Consider the following 14,808-nt stretch of genomic DNA (forward strand, 5'->3'; position numbering starts at 1 on the left):
GAGGAAAAACAGTATTAAATCATTCTCTCTAATCAGTTCTTTATTTAAAAACAAGCAATCTTTAAAAATAAAAATCCCACAAACAAAATCAGCTAACTGTGCTCTCCTGGTTCGTACGAGGATGTCATGGCATCAGCACATAGTGCATGATACAGCAAACCACATCCAGGAATAGTGACCTCACTGTGCTGTTACTTACTAAAAAGGTTACAGTGGTTATCAACCAGATTGGCTTAATAGTGTTCCATAAAAAGTTATGTGAATAGTAAATTCAGATATATTTGATGCATTAGTGGATCAGAAAAGCTTACTGAAAAACAGCATTTGACACCATGTTCATTGCCTCATTCATTTTAGAGAGCGTAGAGGTGAGCTGATAGCTTTAGAGATTATTAATATAGACAAGTGCTTCATTGCTAGCAAAGAACAGGCATTTTAGGGAGCATAAAAGAAACACAGTCAAACCTACTAGGGACTGTTCTGGGACAGAAAGTGCACAGTTAGTGTCAGTGGACATTTTGCAGGGTAGGGACTCATCCTCTGCTAGTCACAGCTCCTCTCAAATGCTTGTAGTTTAACTCTGACAGCACAGTAAAGAGATGTGAGCTCCTTTGTGATGCAAGTGGATCAGCAGGCTCAAATTATTTCAGCATTTTTGGGGAAGGATTTTCAGGCAAGCTTCTATAGAGCACTTAAAATGCAAGACATCAGTATTAAACTGTTGGAGCAAACTGAATGGATCCAAGGCTAGGCATTGACATGAGAAATTTTTATAGTTTAGGAAAAGGTGCCCAACAGCTGTAGTCTGCTAGAACAGATTCTGTTGTACTCTACAAGTTACATTATTGTCAGAAATAGTTTTTCCTCTGTCTCTTGACTCTGGGAAATATTTAGACTTTCTATATATTTACCACAAAAATGGGTTTATACAAAACTAAGGAAAACAAGTACTCCAAGTTTTGGTGAAGTATGGATTGAATTCAGGGATTCTTTTCTCAGTTTCTTCTCTCTGAGAGGAATAAGAGGTCAGCATTCCCTCTCAGACTTGGAATTCACCTGTATGAAGCAATCTTGTCCAGACAGACATCACTATGTCAAAGGCACATGCTGAATACTGCAGAATGGAAAGCACAAAATGGCTTAAAATACAAGACCTAAATTTATGGCTCCTTTGACCTGTGTGAGAATTAAATATCTGGATCAGAAATGTGCAGAACAAAATACTGATTTTCTATTTATTTTGAAAAGAAGCTTTCAGGTACTGTGAGCACTTTGTTATGCTGTGGTACTGCTGCTCATTTTTGCTTTGATTTAAAATTACAGGAGCAGAAGCAAAAATATTCCAGCCTTTTAAATACCAATAAAATGTGGGGATTATCTTATAAATAAAAAAAATCCATATTAAAAAAAAAAAAAAGTCTTGCAAATAGCCATATAAATATTCTGCTATAAACAAACCAGTTGAGTGAGCAAAATAAATTTATAAATTTAGGGGAGAAAAGCAGCAGAAAACAATGAGCATTCAGTCCCTTCGGAAACCAAAGTGGATAAATAGGTTTAGTCATTTCTGTCCCAAGAGAGTCTCAAAGCATGCATTTTTTTTTCAATGTAAAGTGCAAAGAATTGCATTGCATTTTGAATTCCATTTTAAAACTAATTAAAGGTTTGATTGTGCTACTTTCTCTGTGTTGGAATGCACTTCAATACATACTTCAGCTTAAGGCATGTGCTCAAGGAGAACTATTCAAGCACTTAACATCATTAGCTATATTTCAAGTGCTCTGTTGGACCTGGGCTGTAATGTATAGAGCATAGTATTCATCTTGCAAGTGAACGACAAAAATTAATGTCATCTAGGCAATTAATGAAATGGATTTACTCCAGATGTAGGTTGCTGTATTTCAGAGCAGTCTCCTTCTCATTTAATATAAATATTGAGGTTATGTAAGTCAGATATGCAGTGTTACATGGAAGATTTCAGATTTTTGCTCACAGAGGCCCCAGATAGCATCATAAAAATATATTTAGAAGCCAGCTTGACTAATGGGGATATTTAAAATCTATTTTGATATTCTTTCCTGTCCATGTTATATTTTTCTTTGCTACTATATTTTAGGTTAATGTCATTTACAATAACTGTTTACTAAGTATTTTGATTGCAAACAAAGATTTGAAAAAGCAAGTGACAATTTTGATTCCAGTTTACCAGGAAGGCTTTCTTTCCTCATACTTCCCAATCATATGCCTAAAAAGCTCTCTTAAATAAATATCTCATGCCCCCATGTGGTTAAATGGAAACACTACTGACTAAATCCTTCGGTGTGACTTTTCTCTTTCCCTTTATTCGCACACAGCAGTGTGTGCCCAAAGGAAGAAGATGGCCAAACTGTGTAAAAGCCTAATTTAGATATTTTACTGATAGTGAATATCTGCAAATAAACAAAATACAGAAAATTCTGAGCTTTTTTTAGGAACTACCATGGACTAACCTATGATAGACTGTATTAAAAATGCCTCACCTGAAATTGCAGCATGTGTTGCATTGACCTGCAATGTGCTGGTGCTTGGATGGCACCAGCCATAACCTGGGTATAACCTAGACTTCTTAATGTCCGGGTATCTTAGGTTTTTAGCTTTAGTTTAATCAAAAATATGTCCTGAAAATACCTGATGTTCTAAATCTGTAGATTCAGTGTCAAGGACATGGATGTGTGAGCTTTTTCTCAAAGCAAATGTCCAGTCTTAGGAGTCTTGGCAAAGCAGTTATCAAGATAGATGTTTTAATATGCTTCTTCACATCCCAGACCCAAGAAAAAGAATTATTAACAGGTGTCATATCCAGCACTGTGTTGTTTACAACAAAAAGAAACAAAGGAGTCTCCACATGTAACCAGTCTTATGACACTACAGTGGTAATTTTTGAGATTAGAATTAGTGGTAATTCAGTATTTGTAATGAAACACATTTTCAATAATTCATATTCATCTAAAATCACAGTCCTGCAGATGTCTGTTATAAACCCATTACTCTGCATGTGGAGACAGGTTCAGGTCCTTTTGGCCTCAGACATACCATAAAATCACTGAAAGTTGTACTGGAAGATGTTAATAGGGACACTGAGTTTTTCTAAATGCCAAGGTCAGTACTTCCATCAAAATCAAAAGCTTCAGGGTATCCCCTACCTCTGTCTTCAAGCACTTAACTCTTCAAAGCAGCTCCCCAGAACTGTTGCCAAGTTTATGATGCCTTCTCTCTCAGTACTCAGTGTACAATGGGTAGATTGGCCAACTGTGCTGATTGTTCAATGCTTCTATTTATTTATGTGCACTAAGTAATTGGCACCATTACCTGTGGAGCAGAACACGGCTGTGACGCTACAGCAGACAAGCATATGACACTTAAATTACCTGCCTACTGTGCCCATCCCCTTTTGCTGTGACTACCTCCCTTCCACACTCACAGCTAATCACATTAACAGTTAGGTCCATCTGTTCTGGACCAAAATCCATGGCATGATGCTAGGGTGGGATCAAGCCCAAGAACTGTTTCTTCCTCAGTCCTGGCACCCGCCTGTGGCGATCCACACTGACCTCCCCTCAGCCTTGTATTATCTTGTGCAAGAGGCTGGTGGGATGAGCTTTAATTGAGAAATTAATATACAGCAGGAGGGCAAGAAAGAGAAAGGAAAATATGGGAAAGTAGGAGTCCTGCAGCTGTTTGTCATACAGAGATGTGAAATTCGTAGTCATTACGCTCTCCTGCATTTAGACAAATAGTTGCTAAATTAAACAATCCTTAATGAGATACAGAGGCTGAAAAGGAGCCTCTGTGCCCAGCCTGTCAGCCTGCTTCAAAAGAACAATTTTAATTTTTTCTTCTAAAACAAATGCAGGAGTATAAGGGACTATATGATAGGACTAGGTGACCGTTACCAACTTTTCCAGTGATGTACTGTTGTAAACAGGAAAATAAGCAGCTCACTACTGTAAAAAATTACAGGGCTGTAATTCCACCAGGGGATTGTGGTGAAATCATAAACTATAAGAGCAGAGCTCAAGTGGCCTTATACAGTCACCACAATGCAGCAATGGAATTATAGCCCTATAACTCAAAATTTACTTAGTTCTCATACTCAAGAGAAAGAAACTGAGCTTTGGGTTGACATCCTGCACAGTGTCCAGATTTACTCTTCTCCTTCTGTGCTTTCTTCCTCTTATTCTTTTACTGCCCTGGCACCACACACAGCTCTCATTGTTCCTAGTACTTCCCTTATAATGCAGTAACCACCTCCAAAACTCCTTTGCTTTTGGGACTAAAACTCCTTGGTTTTGTCTTTTAAGAAAATCATTGCATGGTTCAGGGAGCTGAGTAGCAGGTGAACTGACTTGGCATTTGATAAGGATTTTAGGAAACAGAATTCCAATAAAAGTTCCTGATGACCAAGCTAATATGTCAAGAATTTCAGAGTGACATTTCCAGGCCATTGTCAGCCCATCCCAGAAACACTGGACACTGCTGATAACTTCAAGAACAAATAAAGGTTTTTGATTCATAAAGGTTTAGACAGTGCTCTGAGTCACATGGTGAGTCTCTTAGTATTTCCTTCACAGGGCAAGGAGTTTGACTTGGTGATCCTGATGGGTCCCCAACTCATCAGAATATATAATAAATTAGGGACCCCTAACTGTGTAGCAGTTTTGAAGTGTTCTCCTTCAAAACAGAGTGAGGTTGAACACAGATTTTTTTCAGTACACATGGGCCCCAAACTAGCCCAGCAATTAAACCTGAGTATCCTGATGTTTTTCTCTAGATCCTTTTATTTGAAAATGTTATGTCCCTTCCTGTATTCAGGTTCTAGATTTGTCCTCTCAGCACTTTTTTTTTCATTATTTATTTTTTCATAGGCTTTTCTCATTCAACTGCCCTGAGATATGACGGATGAGCTGTACAACAACCAGTGCACAGATTCCAATACTGACTTGCACCTTACAATTCCCAGGCTTCCCATTAGAAGAAGATCCCATAGTCACACCATAAGGATCAGATCTTCACAAGAATCTGTCCTCTGAATTTCAGATGAAGAGGGAATCACAATTGCCAAATAAATAAATAAACAGGGAGAGAAAATAGAGGAGAAAACTGACTTTTTTTTTTCACAAGACCATAAAAATTTCAGTGCTAAAGCAGCCAAACTGTTCAGCAATGTCCAGTACAACTGTGAAAGAAAGCTGCACAAATTGGGCAGCAAGGGCCCTGGCAGGAGGCTTGCTCAAATAAGCTGGACCTTCTTCTCCAGCTTTGTCAGTAAAGTGCTTGCAGTCTTTTTTCCTACTTCACAAAACATAGGTGTTTTGCCTTAATTTTTTTCCTCTCCTAAATTGTATAAATTTTTTTCCTAAAGTGAAAATCAATCCCTGCAACCCCCAGTTCAGCTAACATATAATTTAATCTTCAAACTCCTGTGTTTATATATAAGGCACAGGGGAGCTATTTAAAAAGCATACTATTTCAAAGAAAAAAAAACTCTGAAAAAGGAGAGAACAAGGAATGAAGGTATTTGTATCTATAAATAACACAAGTTCCAAACTGAAAAAGTGAAGAGAAAACATGGAATAATGAATCTACTAGGAGTCCCTTGGTTAGTTGTTAACTTGAATAAAATCTACTAATGATTTTCCTAAGTCCTGAAGGAGTTTTTAAGGCATAATTTAATGTTGTATTTTTTCTCATGTTCTTTCCATTGCTGCCTGTGGACTCTATATTTAATCAGATTTCTTTTTCTTGTAAGACTTTATGAAGTCTTGCTTGATTTGCAGCTAACCAAAGCACTTTTAATAATGTATGGTAAAAGGGTTTAATTTTTAATAGACAAGAATGGGCAAGAGTGCTACAAGCTATAGTAGATTGGTATGTATGGTATTACACTCTGCAGAGTAGTTAGTAAAAAGGAGCATATTTATATCTCAAATGTTATTGAAAACATGTTTATTTTATTACTAGCACAAATGTATAATTGAAGAATCTGTCTAATCTGGAATTATTGTTCACACCTTATTTACCAAGAAGACAAAGTCATTTTCAGTTTGTTACCATAACAGCTCAAGCCTCTCATTGTTTTCCTGTCTCTCATGCTGTCCTGATGCTCCAAAAGCTCAAGGAAAAGAAAAATTAAAATGTAAAGTTACACATCTGTAGTCTGTATTCAGGGAATCAAGGGGGAAAATATCTTCTAACAGTGGCAATTAATTCATAGGGGTTAACCTAAAAATAAAATTGTTTGTATCTTGATATTTGTATGCATTTGTCCTTTGTCTACTACTATCCAGCTAACATGAAAGCTCAGAGATACATGTGGGGGAAATGTGGTTTAAAACTAAAAGTCTGATTCTGCAGATCAGAGAGGGCTGTTTCATAAATGTTATTTTTCCATACCAACCTACAGTACGCAAAGAATGGAGCTTTCATAGTAGAGTAAGTTCTCCTATTCTTTCACAGTGGAATAAGTTCTCCTATTCTGCAAAACCCCAAAAGGTGAGCTAATGTCTCATTATAGTAAATTTGTAGATGTTGAGGCTTTATACCTGTGATATTTCCGCAGAACCATTCTTGATTTGGCATTTGTTTTCTAATGGGATGGGGCAAGTCTGGTTTTTTGTGCATAAGTGTGGGTCTGTCAGTCACCCCTGATAATTTTCAAGTCTGGAAGTCAAGTTCAGTTGAATTTGGCAGGGAAGAATCTCTCTGAGATAATAGGCATCACAAGAGAGGATAGAGATACTGCTCACAGAGAGATCCTACAGTAAGGTCAGTCCTTACTGGACCTCAGAGATTGCCCAGTGTCATTTAATATTCAATCAATAAGTTATGGGAAAGCTTCACCAATTCCCCTGGTCACTGAAATATTTATTATCAGTATGAGAGGGACACCAGGCCTGTATGTGCATACAGAGTCAGGATGCTGAGTGAAGTGGAGGTGTATTTACCTGCTTGGAGTCATCTATATTCCAGGCAAATACTCCTTGCATTGTGCACCAGAACTGAAGCACAACACAGCAAAGCCAACACAACCCTCTGCATGCTATAGGAATGGGTGAGAAATGAATAGAATTGCTTGCCAATGAAAAGAGTTACAAATTTTTAAATCTTCTTAAATCTGCAAAATGAGCCATAGGATAGGTCATATAATGCATAATGGCAAAATGAATCTATTATGAATGATTTATCATTATAGAAATTCACAGATGCTTATTGGTGTCATGAGTCATATAACATGCAATTTTCACACAATATGTTGTTAATAATGGATAAGAATTTATCAGTATATTCTCATATGAAAAAAGAGCAATATTAAAACTTGTTCTTTCACCAGATTCAAATAATTGTGCATGGAGTTGCTTATGAAATTGAACTACTTTTGCCATTACTACTAATTATATATTAATGTCAAATTTTTAAAGTAGATATCCATCAGCTTGTCACAGATCAGATCCACCTTACTCTTATACCACTGAACCAAAATGCTCCTACCTATGTGTTACCTACATTAAACGAAGGGAAGACCAGAGCAAACACTGCCTTGCCCTAGTCTCTAGTATGCACCAGTGGGAAAACTCTAAATTGTCACTGCCTGTGAGGTGTGCTTCACATGTAGATGGCACAGCTCATTCCTGTTGAACTGGGGAATTTTTGAAACAGAATTCCAGTTATTTTAAAGTCCTAATGAATAGCTTGGCTGATGAATGATGTAAGATGGCAAAAAAAACAAGGATGGAACAAGAGGCTAAGAACTCAAAAATTATTTTCAACACACCCAGAGCTGTTTCCCCTCCATGTGCCTTAATCAGAACCTTTGTGGATCAAGCAGAAACAATTAAAGACTAAGCAGCCCACTTACACAAGACAATGTGTCACCAACAAATCTGTCTTCCCTCTGCAAATAAATAATTTTAATAGCTCATGACAGGATGCCTCAGCTGCCTCAGTTGGAAGTCAGCTGGACCAGCTTATGCTGCTACTGAAGTCATGAACACATTGATGAAGAGCACTCATGTTATCCATTCTGGTACTTGAGCAGTAGGGTCTGACAAGTTCTTCCTCAGGAAGTTAATGAACAATCACTGTAATTTCTTGACTTGAAATTTCCAAGGAGTTCCTACTGTAGAGCCATCAAAGGCAAATTTATTCATCAGAAAGTACAAGGGTACATAACTCCCTGACTGCCTGGCCTACAAAACACTTGAAAATTTCACTTTATGTTGATTAGCAAATCAGCATACATAGGAGGCAAGCTGAATGTCAAGAAAGCCTGATTTGGTTTGGACAACAGCAATACATTTTCTTTTTCTGTCCAGGGAAAGCACAATTTGTATTTATGTCAAACAGTGTAAGAGAGAATTTTTGGATCTTGCAAATACTATTTATTTTAGAAAGCAAATATCTTCACAGAGTTAATTGCAAGATCATTGATCACGAGGGGTTCATAAAGCAGCAGCTAGATAAGGAAAGCCCAGTGGTAAATGACCACGTTAGGTAGATATGAGAGTATGAATTGAATTCTTTATTTTTATTGTATGTCTTTACTGTTACCATAAAGTAAAGGAGCTTGGAAAATCTCTCTACTCCCACAGATTGAAGCCCCCTGACATGAGGCTCCAGAGAGTCAGGAATCTACATTCAGCCCTTGGTGAAAAGAGACAATTGCTGCCCCTGACCTACCAGAGCACTAAGAGGACATGGGCTCTTTCTAGAGGTCTTCACTGACATTTTATTCCCTCTGTTTTCCAAAGAATTTGGTTCAGATTTGCAAATACCAACATTTTACCAGATTTCTGGTACTACCAAATTGCTAGAATTCCATTTCCCTGCCATGAATACTGTTTAAAAACAGAAGATAAGTCACCAGCTCTGATCAGAGGGCTCGTACCAAGGCATCCTGAGGACAAATGCATCATCATGCATTCATACTTCCTGCATACATGGTTTATGTGTGCTCATACAAGCCCTCTTCATGAATCACTACTGGTACAGTATCTTTTTCCTCACTCTCTACCACATCCCACCCTAAAGCACCTTGCAGAACAGTCTCAGAGAATGCAAGGGGAACCACTGCCCCTTGAGACTATACAGAACTGTGCTTACTCCCATGCCATGAGCCAGAAAAGTGATCTTGCAGCCCAGAAAGCAAACCATGACCTGGGCTGCATCAAAAGAAGTGTGGCCAGAAGGTGAGGGAGGTGAGTCTGCCCCTCTACTCCACTCTCATGAGATTCCACCTGAATTATGAATTATGGCATCCAGCTCTGGGCTCACTGACATAAGGACATGGCCCTGTTGGAGGTCCAGAGGAGGGCAGTGAAGATCATCATAGGGCTGCAGAACCTTTCCTATAAAGACAGGCTGTTGGGGTTGTTCAGCCTGGAGAAAGGAAGGCTCCAAGGAGACCTTAAGCACCTTTCAGTACCTCAGTGGAGCCTACAAGAAAGCTGGAGACTTTATTCGGGCATGGAGTGAAAGGATAAGCAGGGATAGCTTTAAACTTAAAGAGAGGGGATTTGGCTTAGATATAGGGAGGAATTCTTCACTATGAAGATGGTGAGGCATTGGAACAGGTTGCCAAGAAAAGCTGTGGATGTCCCAACCCTGGAAATGGATGGCCAGCTTGAATGAGGCTCAGAGCAACCTGATCTAAGGGAAAGCACCTCTGACTTTGGCATGGGGGGCTGGAAGCAGATAATCTTTAAAGTTCCTTCAAACTCCAAACCATCTATGATTCTATGGTCTTTGAACCCAAGCTTTTTAGCTGGCAGCCAGGGCCAGAATGATTTACAACACAAAGATACAAGGATTACAAAAATGTAAATGTAGATGTAAATGTAAAATGGCAATGGAAAGTGACACACAAAAGACAGTGAATGATTAAAATACACTCTTTTCTCACAGGAGCTCCTAATTATCTTACTGATACAATTCTCATCTATTTTAGCAATTTAATGGTCTCTGTCACATAAAAAATGAGCAGAATCTTTGACACACTCTCCTCCTGGGGAAGTTCATCCAAGAGAAACTGTCCCCTTTTCACTTCCAGCTCTGTCAGTGGGATTTCCTTCTGAAGGCTGCTTATGGCTTTCAGCATCTCAGTTGAATTCAGGGAATCTAAGGTAGAAATAACTGCATGCATTCTCCCATCAAAACAGCCAACTTAATTAAAAAATGAGGTTACTTGCAAATGCTTCAGCTTGATTGTGCAGCAAAGACAGTAACATACTGTCAACAGATAAACAGTCCATGCTATCCATGCTGCCCACAGCATAAAACATGTTCTCTTGAGACAACACTGATAGTGCTGTGATGGACTGGACATTTTACAACTCTGGTGTTGAATTGCAAAATGACATGACTAGAGTCCAATTTTCAGTGTGAGCACTTAATGCTAGCAATCAGATTTCCTCCATATGGGGCTGATTTTAAGTACTAATTTAAATCAGTTCAAGAATTTAGGAATAACAAGTGGAAGAACAACACAATATGCTTTTTTTTCTAGTATTAGGCTGGCTCACCAACCTATCTAGAAACCAATTCAATGTGTGCTTTAAGGGTAGGTTTAGTCTTCATCCTAAATCTCCTTCTGGGACAGAACACTCATGGGCAGTCCAGTGCTTTCACTGTGATCAGCTAAGTGGCAGATGCCTTTTTAAAAACTACTGTTGGAAGTTTGGCCTGAAAAATATAGATGTAATGTAATCTTTAGAATTTCTAAAAATTTACCTTATGGGCAGGGTTTTAAAACCATGTGCCTAATCCACTCTGAATGCAAATTTGTATGTCACATTTAGAGCATAGACACTATGTAAATCAATAGATCACATTTATGCACAACATCTCTTAGGATCTGATCAGCAACTCTAATACACAGAGCTTGATTTCAATGGGACAAATGTTCCTAGGTGTACATAAGTATAAACAAGCATTCTGTGGTCCAAAAGAATTGTTTCAGGAGAAGAAAGCTTCCTTTCATAGTCCTTCTGAGAACACCAATAAAAAGAAAGAAAGTGATTTTGTCTACTATGATGAAGCATTGTGGCTATTGTATATCCCTACTGTTGTGGCTCTCAAAATTAGCTAATTAAGACATACTTCACCAGAAGAAAATATTTGTAAAGTCAGCTTGTCCCTAACAAGAAGTTATGTTGTCTAAAAGAAATTCCCAACATTCTTCAAATATATTCAAATTACTTCCCTAATTAATACTGGGAATTGGAGTTTTAGAGACTGATGTCATGGCAGAAAAAAAAAATTGTTTTGTTTTCTGATTATATAAAAAGATGGCAGTTTTATTTTCTGTACAGATTCTGAGCTCTCTAAGTAAGCTTAACTGGAGAAAAATGAAAGTAATTTCAACCAAGAAATTTATTCTGTTTGCTTTAGCTACAGTTATCTTTCTCACACCAAAGAGCATGTGCCTAAATGAAGCAATGAAGTCCAGGCTGCAGAGCAGAGAAGACAATGATGATAAATATTACAAGGTAAGATCTGTATTACTATGGCATTGCTGGGGGGAACTGTGGGTCAGATCCTGAGCAAACTCAGCACAGGCTGTCCTAAACTTATTCCACAGCATTCAGCATTACAGCACTAGCAGTAGAAAAAAGCTTGCTGAAAGAATTTTCAAGAAATTTATTTACTCAAACACACATACTGTATAAATCAACTCATGTTTCAATTTCTTGCAGTACAGCTTTGTGATTAGGCTGCGACTTTTTCTGAAATGCTTCTTACTTACACAGTGAGTCCTCAATTAACATTCCTGTCAGGCATTTTATGCACATAATATAACAGATAGATTTTTAATCCAAAATTAATAAAGGCATGCTTGTAATGCTCAAAGAATAATGATAAACAGAGAACATTTTAAATCTAATATAGTTAATGGTCTTAAAATTTTACTCTGGAAATAGCCTATAAAAATTTCTATGCGGGGTTGCACATTTATTATGTCCCAATAGGTGCCAGATGAAATTTGCACACTTCATCTGTATTATTTTTCATGTCTTCCCTGCAAATATTCCCTAGGAAATGGGAGCCAACCTCTCTTTTTGACTTATCATCTTGGGTATAAGAAACATCCTTCAAATCAAAGTACAATTTCAATTATGCTAGTCAAATCCTCTGAACTTTAGCTCACTATCTTTTATACACTTCCAGAAGCAGTGTGCACGTGCAATCAGAGGGATAGTTTATTTAAAGTTTTAATCATGAAGTATGAACTAGAATGGCTCATTCCCGTTCTCTGCCAGTAACTGGAGAAGCTCACAGGAAAATCAAATAGGGATGAGGAAGTGAAATTAGGATTAGTAGCATCTGTGTCTTTAACTGAAATTTAAATCTGTATTTGTACATATTTGCTGTTAAGTGCTGGAAAATTATTCTTGTCACAAAAGTAAGCGACTTTTAATGTTCTGAGGGAAGAATACTGCTCTATAAGAAGGGTCATATTGATAAAGCTATTTTTCAGGCAATAAATGCCCTTTACATCATGAGACAGGTAATATACTAGCCTCAGTTCTTCACTGTATGACACCATAGATACAGAAAGTACATTTTGTGCTGGTTGCACAAAAATTAGGAGCCCAGGAGCTCCCATAGCATCTTGTGTACTAAAGGATGGCTAAAGCAATTTAAAGCTCAGGGCAACCCCTATGCTGCAAGGCCAGAACAGGCATGCTGTGAACTTGACCCTAAAGCTTTCCATTCCTTCCCTGTCTGTCAGCCTGGATGGATTTTGGGTTCAAAGCACCCACCCAATGCTGAGGAAGAAGTGAACTATACCTTCTGGTAGCTTGTTCCATCCTCCTGTTCATCCAGACCAGATGAGGAAGAGTCTGAGTCTGTGTGAAGTCATTAAACATGTTCAGCATCTTCCCCTCCTGACAGCAAATGCTGTCCTGCCTTGACTGATTGCACAGGTACTGACACCTGTGTCCAGAAATATTTCCAGCTGACACCATTTGAGCTCAACCATTTGCTGATACTAATATGGAAATATGCCCCTGTGGTCAGAGTTCTGAAAAGGTAAGCAGGACAATGTCAGTATATTAAGTATTCTATATGAAGGTGCTCACCTTACAATGGAGTTCAGCAAATAAAACTAAAAAATATTACATATTCAAAAAAATAAGACCATGACCCAGCAGCTTTTTAAGGAGGTATGAAATTGAATACTTTGTGTCATTGGTAGCTGGAGTAGTTCCCTATAAAATGATTGTATCCTTTTAAAAATTATTTTTCTTTAGATTAAAGAAAATATTTTGGAAGAAAAGCAGAGGAGTCTCGATTTTGATGAAATGGAAGACTGGGGATCAAAAGATATCATTAAAATGAACCCTTTTACAGCAAGCATGATGCCAAATTCAGTTGCTAATTTACCTCTTAGATTTGGAAGAAATTATCCAGAAGAAAGAAGCATTAAACCATTTGCTAATTTGCCCCTGAGATTTGGAAGAGCTTTTGGAGAGAATGTACCTAATCATGCTCCAAAGGTATCACACAGGCTTGGGAGATCTCCACTTGTTAAAGGTTCCAGTCAGTCACTTCTAAATTTGCCACAGAGATTTGGGAAGTCACTGGCTGTCAATCTGCCTCAAGACATTCAGGAATCTGAAGCAGGTAATGCTACTCAAGTGTTCAAGCCACATATTAAAATGCATATTAAATCATAGGTCAGCAATGATTAAATACAGCTAGAATTCCTCTAGGAGTATCCCTAAGCATTTCAATATGAGTTCAATTTGCCAAAAGAAAGATTGCATTTCATCAAATCAAAAAGTCTCATCAAAGGTAGTAAAGAATATTTTTATAAAGCCTTTTCTAATGAGAAGGTGCCAAATAGCCAAATCTGAAAATGTTCATATGACAGGATTAGATTTGATGATTTTTTAGATCAGGTTTCACTTTGAAAAGTTATAGCTTTGGTAAGGAAGGTTCAGAATCATTAAAATATCCCATTTCAGTACTATAAAATTACAAACTTACCTAAAAATTACTCTTCCATTTTCCAAATTAATGCAAATTAGATTTTTAAAAAAGACAAAATTCTAAGCTGAACAGCAGCTTTCTGAAAATTATTTTTTCTCATGTGATCCTGGGTTTTTTTTTCATATTTTCTTACTGAGACCATGTTTGATATTTTGATTTTTCATTCCATGTTATAATGAAAAAAAATTTATGACATCTCAAAATTTCTTTCAGGATAGAAAAACTATTTCCTGCTATTACTAAGAATAATTTAAACCAGCTCTTCAGTAACAGTTCTTCTTATCATAGCTGCTGCCTTACTGGAACTGCCCATTTTTCTTGTAACCAAGTTTCAGTTGGCTGCCCCTGACCTCCATGCATAAAATAGTAGTTCAGACCAGAAAATATAACAGATATATTAGAAGCCAAGGTGCTCTCTCATTTAATTTGATTCCTTTCATTCCTTTCTGTCTCACCTAATTATAACAGCTTTTGTTTTATTTGTCTGGTATTTCTAGGGATATGAATTCTAACAGTTACATTAATACTGGAATGAAATGATGAAGATGGAATCTGAAAGACTTGGAAAAGCTGCAGTGTGTTTTCAAAACTAAAGGTCATGAAAAGGAAATGTGTGAATTGAAATGCAAACCTGCCTTTGTGTATGCATAGAGCATTTTTTCTGTACAAACCCTTGACATACAAGACAATGATTATTGTAGTGATTGTTGCAGTAGTTTACTTCAGTGGCAGTGTAGTGTAAATTCTATTTATTTCTGTGCTACTTATGTCCTATTG

The 14,808-nt window shown here is 37.5% G+C and overlaps 1 protein-coding gene across 1 annotated transcript; it reads left to right on the forward strand.

The window, feature by feature from the left end:
* Positions 1-11,381: 11,381 nt before the first annotated feature.
* NPVF (neuropeptide VF precursor) lies at positions 11,382-13,715 on the forward strand (the record flags this gene model as incomplete). The annotated part of the gene is made up of 2 exons (XM_079299346.1): positions 11,382-11,522; positions 13,290-13,715. The coding sequence occupies 2 exons, from the start codon at positions 11,382-11,384 to the stop codon at positions 13,713-13,715; spliced, it is 567 nt and encodes a 188-aa protein (XP_079155472.1).
* Positions 13,716-14,808: the final 1,093 nt, after the last annotated feature.

The sequence above is a fragment of the Erithacus rubecula genome (genome assembly GCF_903797595.1).
Source record: "Erithacus rubecula genome assembly, chromosome: 3".
Taxonomy (NCBI): Eukaryota; Metazoa; Chordata; class Aves; order Passeriformes; family Muscicapidae; genus Erithacus; species Erithacus rubecula.